The sequence below is a fragment of the Rhincodon typus genome, chromosome 21 (assembly GCF_021869965.1).
Source record: "Rhincodon typus isolate 14 chromosome 21, sRhiTyp1.1, whole genome shotgun sequence".
In the NCBI taxonomy this organism is placed as follows: Eukaryota; Metazoa; Chordata; class Chondrichthyes; order Orectolobiformes; family Rhincodontidae; genus Rhincodon; species Rhincodon typus.
Genome location: NC_063352.1, coordinates 15341414 through 15355914, shown reverse-complemented (window position 1 = coordinate 15355914; position 14501 = coordinate 15341414). Strand labels below are relative to the sequence as shown.

At 42.0% G+C, this 14501-nt stretch overlaps 1 protein-coding gene across 2 annotated transcripts in view; it reads right to left on the bottom strand.

Moving 5' to 3' along the window:
* The window catches only part of caskin1 (CASK interacting protein 1), a 579066-nt gene that overhangs the window by 67692 nt on the left and 496873 nt on the right, over nt 1-14501 (bottom strand). For both annotated transcript variants that reach the window (XM_048609909.1, XM_048609910.1), the window contains 3 exons: nt 12223-12321; nt 6823-6935; nt 915-999 (listed from right to left, as the gene is read on the bottom strand). In XM_048609909.1, coding sequence (XP_048465866.1) covers nt 915-999; nt 6823-6935; nt 12223-12321 — 297 coding nt within the window. The remainder of the gene's footprint in view (nt 1-914; nt 1000-6822; nt 6936-12222; nt 12322-14501) is intronic.

Below are 14501 nucleotides of genomic sequence, written 5' to 3'. Positions count from 1 at the left end.
CATTAGGTACAGCCTATGGATGTCTATTCCAATGACATTCCCACTCCACTCCTATCTCTCCATGCACATGCAAGATGCACCTTCCAGCACAAGTGACTGGAGTCAAGCTTTGATTGAGCGATAATGTGTGATTGGGAACAATTCACCAGAGGATCACTGGTTGCAGGGATGACGAGGGTGGTGATGGCGGTTAGAAAATCTGGCATCCAGCACCTTTTGTGGCACAGGACCCTTACTATTGTGGACATCGGAAGGTCAATGATCACCACAATGCCTCTTGAGGTGAAGTAACTTGCCAACATTACCGCACGAAGAAAGATGTGAGGACATGCAAGTTGCTTATGAAATAGCTCCCATTTTCAGAAGCAGTAAAAAAAGAGAAAAGCAAATGAGGCTTATTTACCTTATTAATTGGACTGGAATTATTCCCAAAGTCAGTGCACATACTCCATCATATCAAGTGACACATCAGGTGGCTGGAGAAATTATCCTCATCATAGAGGGAGAGGTGAGAAGTGGCATGCAGCACTAAAACATTCAGGCACCCATTTACCACAGCAGGAATTAAATATATCAATGTTTAAAAGTGATTAAAGTTATCTGTATGACAAATTAAATCTCCCAGTAATATACAATAAAGGTCATCCATGCGATATCTTATTATAAATTGCTCAATTATATTATGTTATTCCATCAGAGCTCATGTATAAACAGTGCCATTTGACTCCTTGCAATGCATGCACTCATCAATCTGTCAGTCTCCTTGCAAGGGGAATGGACTACAAATAACATGCTGCAAGTTGTTCACTCATTTCCCACTTTGCGTCCCCACTGAAAGACACTTTAAATGACCCAGCTAACAGTTTCACTGGCACTTTACTGAGAAGGCCCAAAGCTCAACATTCAACACCTACCTGCAGGCTGCTCTGATTTGGTAACTCCTTCACCTCCTGTCGTCTCTGGTGCCGATCCCTTCTGAGTTAGCACTGTTTGTAGAAACTGTAACATTTTAAAAAAAGAACAGATCAGGTTTGTTCAGGTAGAGCCACCGATGGCATCGAAAATGATTGCTGACATCTTAAGTCAAAGAATCTTTCCAGGTTAAAGAGGCACTGCCAATATTTGGAGGATGGAGGGCAGTTTTCTTTCAGAAACAGTTGTGGCTAGAACAGCTCAGGGCATTTCAGTATGTTCCTATTCTGTCACGATGTGTGCAAAAACAGCTTTCCTTCAATAGTTCAGTTGCTATTTAAGGGATAGCTCCAGGTTGCACGCCACAAACAGAGACAGCTCCTGGTGATTGAATTGCCTTCTGTGTGCTGAATCCCTTTATTACTTAAAGTCACAGGTGCTGACATTCTCTCAGGTGGTGACACGTTTAGTCTGTGGCATCAGAAAGCACGTGGAGAGTAAAGGAAAGTCACCTTTTACAAAAAGACAATGGCTTTGGATTAGGAAATTGCAGATGTTAAAGGGAACTGTGGTGAAGTTCTGTTGATATTTGGTGCATTTGCTCAATGATTGTGCTACAGGCTAAGCATCCCAGAGAATAGCTGTTCAAATCTCACCATGGGAATTTTTGGCATTCAATCACATGTGGGCAAACACACAAAAATGTTCATGTTGTCAGACTGAACATCTAGTTCACTCATCTCCTCAGGAAAAAAAATACCTGCCCCCCTTAACAGCTCTGATGTCCATGTGAGTCCAGCCCCATGCTGTGAAATCAAGGACAATCTAGGGCTGGGGAATAACACTGTGTAGATCTTTGGTGAGACCACATTTCCAGGACTGTGTAGCATATTTCATACTTACCTCAGAGAGTTTGTGTCAAAGATTCACTAGGTTGATTCTTGCAATGAGACCACCATCCCATAAGGAGAGGTTGAGTGGGAATGGGCCTGTGCTAGAGTATAGAAGAATGAGAGGAGATCACATGGAAACTAATGAGATTCTGAGTGGGTTGTTCAGGGTAGGTGCTGAAAGCCTGGTTTTCCTACCTGGAGAGTCTAGAATACAGAGTTTCAGGATACATTGGTCATTTAGACTGAGATGAGGAGAAATTTCTTCACTCAGAAGGTTGTAAATCTTTGGAATTGCCTTCCCTAGAGAGCTGTGGATATTCAGTTGTTGGGTATATTCAAGACTGAGATTGTTGATCTTGAAGGAAATCAAGAAATGTGGGAATTGTACAGGAAAGTTAGGTTGCAGTGGAAAATCATACTGAATGGTGGAACAGACTGAAATGTCCTCTTCCTGTTCCTATTATTTTCTTCTTATATACCCAAGGTGAGCAATAACTGCTACCTGGACAGGACACTAAACATGACCTTATGAATGGTTGATGTGTCACAACAGCTAATGTACTCACATGAAATTTCTCTATTTGTTATTCAACTTTGTTAATCATTACCTTATACTGGTCTCTGTTACGCCTTGCCTCTTACAGTATAGAACCCACTTACTACTCCTTAACACCGTTTCTGTTTTTGGGGTTTGAGGGCTGACTGACAAGTCCATCAATTGTTGCCCATCCTTAACTAACCTTGAACTGAGTGGCTTGCCAGGTTATTTCAGTGGGTAAACCACATTGCTGTGGGTCTGGAGTCACATATAGACCAGACAGGGTAAGGATGACAGACTTACCACACATGAAACAGATCAATGAATGTTTTTACAATAATCTGGTAGTTTTATTAGGTAGTCCTGATTATTATTACCGAGGCTCACATTTTATTCTAGATTTATTAATTGAATATAATTTTCCCAGCTGTCACATTGTGATTTTTAACTCATGTTTCTGGAGTTTCGGTCCAGGTCTCTGATTAGGAGCCCAATAATAGAATCACAACATCTTCATTTTTCAGGCCCAATGTCCTGCATCTGGAATGTTTATTATGCCATGGCTACACAATGTGGGTGACAAACATTTGGCCGATAATACAGGCAATGCCCAGGTTGTGAACGAGTCTTGTTCTTGAGCCCATTTGCAAGTTGATTGGTAACAGGTTGGAGCACAAGGCAGCACAATATAAAGCAGCCATTTGTATGTTGGATCTTTAAAATTACAATTGTTAGTATGTGCGAGCATTTGTAAATTGGGTGTTCATAAGTCAGAAACATCCTGTATTAAGAAAGTAGCCACAAAATGTGGCTCACAGCCCTTACAGGATCCCGAAACTCAAATAATACTCATTTAAAGGCTTCCTGCTGTCTCAGGTTCTGTGTGCCCTGGCTAAAAAGGGCACTAATATGGCATGCCATACATGCATCAGAAGCATGATGAGGACATGGATCATATGTCAAACAGTTTTAATGCTGATTTGGTACACGATCTACCATTTTGGACCATTAAGGATCTTTAAGAATGAGTCTTCGTTGAACACAGTTACATGGGGAAACCCCCCCTCACCTCCCTCAAACAGTTTAAAGCACTAACTATCCAATTTCAGCTTAGGCATTTTTGCATTTCTTTTGCTGGTATAAAAGTTAGCAAAAATGCTGCATTCAGTGTTACTGAGGAGTTTCACTTTGGATTTTCAAGGGAGTGTTGGTTCTTGACAAAGAGGTTAGAGCACTTGTTGGTCTGGGGCCCATTGTTACACTCTGTCTTGGGCTGCAGTACCATTTGGAAAGTGTGCATATCCACCAAAGAGGGGATGAAGTCCAATGAGAGAAAAGGAGAACACCCTATTCACGAAGGCTCTTTAGAGGAATTTCTGCTACCTCTCCCGAGCCAGGGAAATTTGTGTGTGAGGTGCTTATGTTTCACCGAAGAGATGACGGCTATGTTTGAGCTGCCTCTGATAACCTAACCTGTAGCTGCCCAGCTGCATTCGCTATCCTGAACCTTTCAGCCAAATATCTCTGAGAGAATTGCAGCAGTTTTTAGATGTTGAGGTCTGAGGCCATCTGTCCTACAAATGGGGCAGGATGCTTTTAGGCCAGCACTGAGCTTACATGGAGCTGTCTCCACACCTGCCACCAATGCCACATCCCACCCCTGTTGAGCCTAAAGGCTTTCAGTAGCATGTTTCACACTGGGCTGCACATCCCAACCATTTAGTAGAGCAAACTACACTGTACACTGTACAATGTTTGCTTGCAGCCTTCCTCAATGCCACTGAATGTGGGATCATCACACAACCTAATCCAATTTTTGCACAATCTATGTTGATGTTACTCTCTAAATAAACATTCTGCTTCCACACTTCGAAATGGGAAGATAATTTAGGACTCTCACAGTCTGGGAAGGCAGAAGCATTGATGATGTTTGTGGTCGAGATGAGAATTTTATAAGAGATTGGCACATTTTAAGCCTTAGCGTACATTAATTTCCCTTAAAGGCTTGTCCACATTCCTATTATTTTATCTGTGAGTAGTGATCAAAACATTACTAAACCTAGCAAGTCATCCTTACTACCATTAACATTAAGCATTTAGAAATGGTTTTAATTAAATTAAATTCATGGTTTAATTATGCTGTCCAAACTACTGAAAGATGGTCTACATACTTTCAAATCAACCTGTTATGACTCTCCTCTGGAGCTGGTGGGGCTTTAACCTGGGCCTTCTATCTCAGAGGTAGGGACACTACTACTGTGTCACAGGCATGCCCTGAGAGATAGTCTATTTTGAATAGCAACACAGGTAATTACAACAATAATGCATGTAGCTTGATGCCTTCATGACTTTCACTGAATCATGTTACAATTTATCTGATCAGTCTAGAAGATAACCTCTCTCTGGGAAAGGATCATCTGTAATTTACAGAATTGGGATTCCCATGTAATTCAGATAACACGGCTATTTTGTATTTTTTTAAAAAACCAACCTGTTCAGAAATGTTATTAAACACCACTGGAGTAGGTGAGAATTGAACACAAGCCTTTTAGTTTAGGAGTAGAAACACTACCACTATGCCACAAATTGTGTAGCTCTGTCAGTCATCTTAATGGTATTCAGAGGCAGGTGAATATGTAATGAATCACCTTCTACTGATGGCCTATTCTTATTGTATACTGCAGGCAGGAGATTAAAGAACCATCACTAAATTTCTATTGGTTGGTCGCACTGACTCCCCACCAATTGGATAATGAGGTTTTAATTGATATCTTGAAGCTTCCAACATTGAAGCAATCATGTACAGATTAGCAACACATTGCTTACTTATCAAAAGATGATTATTCGTCAAGTGATAAGAAATGGTACTTTGAGTGAGAGAGAGAGTGGGGATATAGTTTCCTGGGTTTGTCTCTATTCCACTGTTGCAGTCTCCAGCCTCCAGATTTTTGAGCTCCTTATTCCCCTGTCTGCACTTGGTTACACTGTTTATAGAGAGGTGCCAGGTAAGTACTGGGTGTCCCCACCACCACACAAGGTAGTCAGTCCAGGCTGTCATTACAAAAATATGCAGAAAATGGCTCATAACAAAGCCCATGTTGGGGGGGGGGGCATGGCTGTACAAGCACCAGGAGTGATAAGAAATGAGAAAGGAAAGCATTAGGGTCCATGTGTATTGTTTAGAGCTTCTCTGTCTTCATCATCTTTGCAGACATTCCAGAATCTATCCGGTCTGTCACATACGTGCAGGCTCAGTGCTGACCTTGCTTGGTGAAGTACAAACACGGATGCACACGGCACATAGTGCTTCCCATATCTTTCCCACAGCGAGTCCTCAGTGAGTACTGTAGCCTGCTAGGGCAGGAGCATGGCTATTATAACGTGCTCAGAGCTTTGCAGTGGCCACAGCTGCCTCTGAGCTCCAAACCCAAGAATTCAGCTCCTTTGGGAAGCCTGGCCATAGTAACCAGGAGCAGCTTTCCCTGGCTGATTCCTATCAAGGGCTTCAGGATTAATCGTCATGACGACCCTGCCTGAGAATGGCTGGTTGAGCATAGAGCAGAGAGTGAGCTGGGGACCTGGATTATATTTGAAGAGGGCCTATTGGCCAATTGGTGATGTTACTAGGTTAGCAATCCAGGACCACAGTCTCCTTCACTTGGAGATATGGGTTCAAATCTCATCATGGCAGGTTGTATTCTACAAAAATCTAGTCCAATTGTAACCATGGAAACACTGTTGATTGTGTGAAAACCCATCTAGTTCACTTTACGGAAGGGAATCTGCCATTCTTACCTATGTGACTCCAGACTCACACAACGTGTGCTAACTCTATGACAATGATGGATGGGCAATAAATGCTGGCCTAGCCAATGATACCTGCATCGTGTGAGCAAATTTAAAAAAAAATTTGGACATTTATTATTTGTGAAACTATTACAAATCACAAATCTAATGACATAATTGAAGTCTGCGGGATATAAGGGACCATGGTGCGGATTTCAAAACCGGCAATTGCTGGAGAAACTCAGCAGGTCCGGCAGCATCTGTAGAGAGAAAGGAGAGTTAACGTTTCGAGACAAGTGACCCTTCTTCAGAAAGTTACTGCTTAGTGACTTTCTGAAGAAGGGTCACTGGTCTTGAAATGTTAAAACTCTGCTTTCTCTCCACAGATGCTGCCAGACCAGCTGAGTTTCTCCAGCAATTGCCGGTTTTGCTTCAGATTTCAAGTTCTTTGAATGGTGCTGTGTCCCACTGTATAGATCCTCACTCTGGTACTGGTGAGTGAGAAATACAGTGAGCAGTTCACATCACTTCTGAAATTACATGCCATAGGATAGTAGTCTATGAATACATGATAGTCACATTGTATTCCTTAACTTTAACCGCTTCCTTCACCTAACCACTGTGCCTCTGCTCTTTGGTGCAATAGGTAGTTTATTGACCAAAGTAAAATCACCAGCGGGAATTTCACAGTACCTTACTCCCCTCAGGAACTGGGGCTGTAGCAGCGCCCCCTGCACTCTGTCCACTTCCCGAGCTCCGAACAGTGGCCACGCTTCCTGTGCTCCCCGCACTGCTGCGGTCCCCACCTGTAACAAAAAGATCAGAGCGGGGATCGAGGTGCTGCTTGATAGTGCTCGATGTCACAAACATACAAGTGTACCATTGGGAAACACAGCAGCTTTTGGTGCATTACTGCTGCGGTAAATGTTTTCCCAATCCTATCCCACTCTCCCTGATTTCCAGGCCAGAGCTCACCAATCTCTGGCCCTGACTGTCATCTTTCTAGAATCCCATTCTTGGAACTGTCCTGGATAATGAAGCATGTACAAAGCGGATGGGAAAAGTTGGAATTGAAGCCTGACTGTGCTCCATAGAATCTGCCAGTGAATGGATACTGTGTGCACAGGAGAGTGACTGGAAGCTGAAATAAGTCCACAGAGTCCGGTATCCCATCTCCAAGTCACCCTTTATTTACTCGTGGAAAGTCCATGACACTGATCTGGCTTCCTCAGAGCCAGCTCTGAGAGTGAACAGAACCCCCGACACCCCTGTTTATATCTGTCAGCCAGGGCTCCCTGATTGGACCAGGTTAACAGCCCCAATCAGGGAACTCATATTCTATGAGGTCCACCAAGCTGACCCTGTTACAATCACTACAGAAGATATGCCAATTGTCTCTAATGAAAACCTGCTCATGGTGGGTGCAGTGAGAAGGGATGCCCCTTCCGTCTGTGTTACACTGGGTGCTGAGCAGTGGTGCCAAGGCTGAATGGGTCTGCAGACCAGCACTTGCCTGGCATCTGTCATTGAGAGTGGACTGATCCCTCAGCTGCCAGTGCATGTTGGTCAGAAGGGGTAAACAGTAGCTTTACTCATGGTCTGTTCTCATGCTGCTTGCCCACAGAGGTAGCTTTAAGGAGCAGCTTAAAGTGTGTGAGAGAGAGGGAGAGATGAAAGGAGTACATTTCAGAGCTAATGGCCTAGGGAGCTAAAGACATGGTCCCCTACAAAGTAGCAATTAAAATCAGAGCCAAACACCTATTTATTGCTTCAGGCTCACTTCTTGAAACACAGACATTTCTAGGTGGGATGTTTCCTACCTCATGAGCTTCTGACATTGTTCCCTCATCAGCCCAAGTAATGGACCTCTCGGGATCTCTGAGGTACTTGATGCGTATTGCAAATCTTGTTATTGAAACAAAACAAATCTTCCAAGAATATCTATTCTAGACCTTCGGTAGGTTTCGCAATGTTTTTGCAGCCCATTGTTGTATAGGACTTTCCCATTCTGCATCACGCTATACCTCAATGGGAGACAATGTGGAACTGCACAGAAAGATACCATTGTGTCCATTGAGCCTGTGCTAGCTCTGTGGAAGCCACCATGTCCTCTCTTCTGCCCTTTTCCCTCAGGGCTCTTCAAATGTTTCTCCTACAAGTATTGATCCACTTTGCTTTGGAAATACGTGACAGAATCTGTGCCCTACTCCCTTTCATACGGTGCATACCTGATTATACTAACTCATTGCTAAAATAAATTTCCCCACTTGTCCTTTTATTGATTACCTTTAAACAGTGTCCTCTGCTAACTAACCTCCTGCCGGAGAAAATAATTTATTTTTTACTCCTATCAACCTTGCCCCCTCATTGCTTGAAGACCTCTATTACATTAACATTCCCCTTAACATCTGCAGGTCCAAGAGGAATGATCCCAGTATTTCTAGACTTTCCACACATCTGAAATCCCAGATTCACCCAGTCCCTATTCACAATGGGGTAGTGCTCTGTTTAATTCCTTTGGCAACTTAAGAGAGTCTGATTATATTTCAAACAGCATGGGAAGGAGGTGGGAAGTATATTTGGATATGTCAGGTGACCAATAGTGAAGGGACCATTGGAGGCAATGGCATGTGGTGAGATCACCCCAGCAATTTACCAAACTAGAAATAGGAGCTGACATGCAGAATTGCAGAAAGCTTCTGAACACAGAGAACCAGCTTCCTACCTTGTCCTGAAAACACAGGCAATGGGCCTACAATATACTGGAGCCCAGGACTGTATGCTGTGCAGTGCTGCAGCTGTATTGTGACTGGAACATCTGCCATTGTGTGAAATTGCTTCCAAAACCACCCTCACCACCCCACAGAATGAAGCCAAACACAGCCGTCTTGCCACAGGCATCACCTCAGTAATTAAACAGTGAAAACAGTAACGGACTAGAGCTGTTACATTCCCACCTTGTCAGTACATTTAAGATGCCGAACCAATTCAACATCTTTTGCATATACATCAACTTTGAGGAGTAGGTTGTGACAGTCTTTTTTGTGTAAGTAACAGACTCTAGTCACGGAGCCTTTAACTGCTAGTGTTATGTAAAAATTAAAATCTACTCTGTACATTTTATGTACATTCAGTGAATTGTGTTCGTAGCTTGCCTCAAAATGAGCTGATTTAATCTCTTTAAATTCCTGCATGTTTGAGCAGACCAGACGTTTTTTAAAAGACTCTTGTATTTTTAAAATATTGCAATTGAAGTGGCCCAATCCTGGCTTTAACCTCCCTTGAATTCATTCAGAATTCTGTTGCTCATTCTCCTATCGTCCCCATGCTTATTGACCGACACTGATTTCTGACTAAGAAATGCTTTGATTTATAAACTCTCATCTTTGTTTCCAAGTCCCTCCACGGCCTCTCCATTCCCAGATTCTGTAATCTCCTCCAGCCTCATGACTCTCTAAGATATCAGTGCTCATCCAGTTGAAGCCTCCTGAACATCCCTCATTTAATTTCATCAAAACTGGGGGCTGTACCCACAGCTACTGGGGTCCTAAGCTCTGCTACTGCATCTCTACCTCATCTACCTACTCCCTCCACATTTAGGACACTCTTTGAAACATATCTCCAGCCAAGATTTTAGTCATCTGCTCTAATATTGCCTTATGTAGTGTATTGTCCAACTTCAAAACACTCCTCTGAAGTGCCTTATATTAAATTTGGTCTAAGAATACAAGTTGTTGACTCTGATAAAATACACAGCTGCAAGTCAATCCGAAATATCAAACACAATTCAAAAACTGAAGCCCTGTGCGATGTTTATTTCCTTATATTGAAATTAAACCTCAGAAGTCTCAAACGTTGTTGACATTGGGATCATCCAATTTGCAATAGTTCTGGATTTGGACATGTATTATTTATGAATATTAAGCGATTTCCCAAAACTCCTGTACAGAGGAAAATACAGGGGGCTATATCTTTGTAATATATTTCTAAGTGTTTTATTGCTCAAACACCAGGGCGTGAAGCACAGGCTAATTTATGAGGTGTTAACAAGAGCTCCAATTTGGAGCTGATGATTCTGCTTGGCTTGAAATTGCAATAATTTGAAGGGAACTGGGTAATATAAGAAATCAGGTAACAAAGGGATTTCTTATCCATCTGTAAACATATCATGACTAAAATCGCACAGTCTGGTTTTGGACCCTGTAGCATTTTATTTGTGTCTGTGTGTTTGTCAATGATTAGCACAACTTCATATCTACGACCCAAGCATTTTCAGACTGGGCGCAGGCCAGATGTGAAAACCAGTTTTCTTTTTTTGTGGCCCTCTTTTTGTAACATTCTGCCGATCAGCTGCTCATCAGTGGGGACATAAAATCTGCAGGCACTATTACAGCATGAGGCAAAGCTTTGAGGGAAAGGAGGCTGTGATGCCTGTGGATGGGAGGTCCGTGGACGGTAATGTTATCTTCATTTTAAAGCCTTTCAGCATGAGTGATGAGGGAACTATCGACCTACCTTCTTTCCAATGCTCCCACAGCAGCTTCTGTCAAGTCACATACAAAAGTGGAGGCAAAGTGAGCCTCGAGGGTAAAGAGGGCATTAAATTCGTTGCTACCATGATGGTGGCATTCCATGCTAAGCGAGTCAAGGTAAATTGACCGTCTCATTTTGAAACAATTTTGTCTAATTCTTTGCATGCATATATGAAGCGATTAAATGAAGCAGTTTGTTTCTTTGCCAAAACTGAGGTCACATGATTTCATCAAACTCTAAGTCAACTTCAAAATTAGAAAGCACTCATCAACAGAATTTACTGGGGCCAGCTGGCACTTAAGGAGGTGACAAAAGGACAAATGACAAATAACAGAAGCAGGAGACATTGCTGTGCAACATTCATGTAATCCCAAAGACATGAGAGCACAAGAGAGATTCTTGCTTGTGATGGTTTTGTACGATAACAGAACTTTAACACGATTTTTCTCTCTGGAGCTGTTCACCCATTTTTAATTAAATCATTAGTTCGCAAGTGTCTGGTTCCATGCCTTAATTGAATGTAGCTGAAAACATTCCTGTTTCTCACACCCATATCTTGCAGCAACTCTGACTTGGCAACAGTTTTGTGAAAATGTGACAAACACTTGGCCAAATATTTCAAGCTAAAATCCAATTTAGGGGAATGAGCTAACGCAGAAGGAGGCCATTCAGCCCATCATGTTTATATTGGCTTGCAAAGAGCTAACCAATTGGTCCCACTTCCTTGGGTAGAATTGAGCCGGTCACTTACTGTGTGTTCTAACACCCTGCACTGACTCAACAGCAGAAGATTAGATTACATTTGACATTACAATGTTCAACACTGACATCAACACAAAGAGGAAATCTGCAGGACACTAGACTTTGGTTCCTAGATGTATCTACCAGAGTGGTCAATGGACTTCAGTCTTTGTGATACATGAATTATTCATGTGTGGCTGTTAAGTGAACCAAGCATTAACCTGTTTGGTACTAAATTGAATTGAATTAGTACATGCTAGCCCTGGGGTTCCCATGGCATGTTCCAGGCCAGAATTTGGACTTCATCTGACCTTTGAAGAACAATATGGCATAGGTTGGGGTTTTCTGCTGACATGCCTGAAATATTCTGGGCTTTACTGGGCAGTAATACAACCTGTAATATTCAAGGTCAGACTGGATGTTGCAGTTAGAGAATTGAGGCTTCACTCGGTTACCAGAGAGTTAGGTGACCGCCAACAAAATGGACAATAAATGTCAAACCAATAAAAAAGGAACATCTGTATTTATACAGCACCTTTTACAACCTTGAGGTGTCCCAAATCTTTCTGCGATCAATGAATTTCCTTTTTTGTAGTGTGGTCATTATTTTATTATTGGAAACATGGCAGCAATCTGGTCAATCTGTGTTTTTTAAGGTGTTGAGTGAGGGTAAATATTGGCCAAAACATTGCTGAGAACTTCTGGGGATCAAAAAAAATGCTTTCCCTTAGGGCTACAATAGCAGATGTAGTGAGGCTCCCAGAATTTATTGCTGAAGCGGAAATGAAACGTGGCTGGAGACGCTTTCACCGAATCTACCTGCAAATGGTTTCCGTAGTACCCAGATCTCCTCAGGCGTGGTCGTGACTGGTTGCACTGGAGACAGATGGGAAGGACTTGACTCAGAACCGCGGGAACCTGCAGGAATGTCAGTCACATTTTGAATGTGCTTTTTTTAATTAAAAAAACTCTTTTCCCCCTCTTCCTTTCCTTTTCACATTCCAGATTAAGTCATGATGTTTCAACAACAGTAAGGCAGGTTCTTGCTAAATGGCACAGAGTGAAAAGGGGTTGGTTTGATATGAAACCCGGCAGCTCACTGTGTCTAATTTTGTTTTTGTACAGTTTAGCAAAAATAACTGAGCAAAGAAAACAGATTCAGCAGGTTGGAATTTCTGTAATCTACTGTTTGATGCCATTTCCCCACAGTTATAGTTTGGAAGTTATAAGTGAGGCCTAGTGAATAATTATTTCCACCATTTATTTTTTCTAATCTGTGTTTACGTTTTGTTGTCAAGTCTTATTCTTTTGGGAGAGTTTGGTTTAAACATCTGCCTAATTCATTGTTCTTGGTAATATCATATTGTACTACGATGGGAAACATTCACTTGTGGCCTATCCTGGGAATGGGCTATTCCTCCTTTCTCTCAATTGAAGGTGTTTTGGAATCATATAAGGTAAGGCACAATGTGATTACAACAGGGCTGATTACATTCTTGTGGCTTACCAGAGTCCTAGAAAAAGAAACAAGCATGCCAAAGACTCCAAGCCAGAAAACCAGATCTTTCAAAACACACAGAGATACATACAATAGACAAATTACAGATAATGAGGAAAAATATCAGACAGGAATACAAGCATCTTTGAAAGTTAATTAGCCAGTGCGCACAATATTTCACACAACTCTATCTCTCTTCATCTTGATTATTGTGTTGTTTCTATCTGATCAAAAGATTGCCTGGCCAATGCCCACATAGTATTAGATTACCAGAGAAAAATGATATAATAGCTGCAGGATCAAAATCTCAGAGACAGTGGGTTTACAGCAACTGGATCACCAAGGAAATGGATAAGAGAGCGCTCAATCATCTGGGGAACACGGGCAAAGGCAAGAGGATATTATTGACACCAAGTTGACAGTTGCTGGATCACCTGGAGAAACATTACGTCACCTGAGAAAATGGAATAAAAACTGTTCCATTAGCTGTGGAGGTGGTCACATTGTTGACATTTTAAGGACAATGGTGTTCCTTGAAGGACAGCTTTACAAATGTAAGCCATAAAACATTGGTAGCTGTATAGTTTGAAAAACAAAAATCAATATTCATTTGGGGAGGTTCATTTTATTCTATTGCAGTAACATTGCTGCAGCACTTTGAAAGGTTCATTTTGGACATTTTCACAGGTAGGTTAGGAATGTATGATTGTTCAGCAACTCTAAAGCACAAGGAATCCAATTACTAGTTCTAACCGTGTTTTCACTGCATTAATGACTTAATCTCCATCCACACTAATATCAGCTATAGTTTGACCAAAATCTTCTATCACACATGGATGATTATGTTTTACAAAATTGCTCTGTTCAAATATGCATTCTGCTGAAACTAGGTGAAGGAACTGTTTATAGCTGTTGTAAAATTATCATCCAAAGCACTGACCTAAAGCCAGAGGAAATACATTTGGTATGCCGCTATAACATTCATTATTTAATAAATAGAAGTCATTAACATTTGCATTAATATAGCTGCATTCATCAGTTCAGGGCTTCCTAAAGTGCTTTACAGTCAATGAAATAGTCCCACAAACAGCAATGTGATAACAAGTTGATAATCTGTTTTTTAATGCTGGTTGATGGACAAACATTGCCCAGGGCACAGAGTAACTCCTTTTCCTTACCAAATAATGTTGTGGGATCTTTTACATCTACCTGAGAGGTAGATGGGGCATGGGTCTAATCTATGTTCCAAAAGGCGACTGCTGAATAATGCAGTACTCTTCAGTGCTGGCACTGGAGGACCAGCCTGAAGTTGAGCCCAGGTCTCTGGACTAGAACATGAACCATGAACATTGTAACTCAGATGCAACTGAGCTCTAGTTGACACGGGCCTAGACCCTTCATCAGAAAAGGGGGAGGGGAAGGGGGTTCTGAAATAAATAGGGAGAGAGTGGGAGGCGGATAGAAGAGGGATAGAGGAGAGGATAGGTGGAGAGGAAACAAACAGGTTGAAGAGGCGGGGATGGAGCCAGTAAAGGTGAGTGTAGGTAGGGAGTTAGGAAGGGGATAGGTCAGTCCAGGGAGGACGGACAGGTCAAGGGGG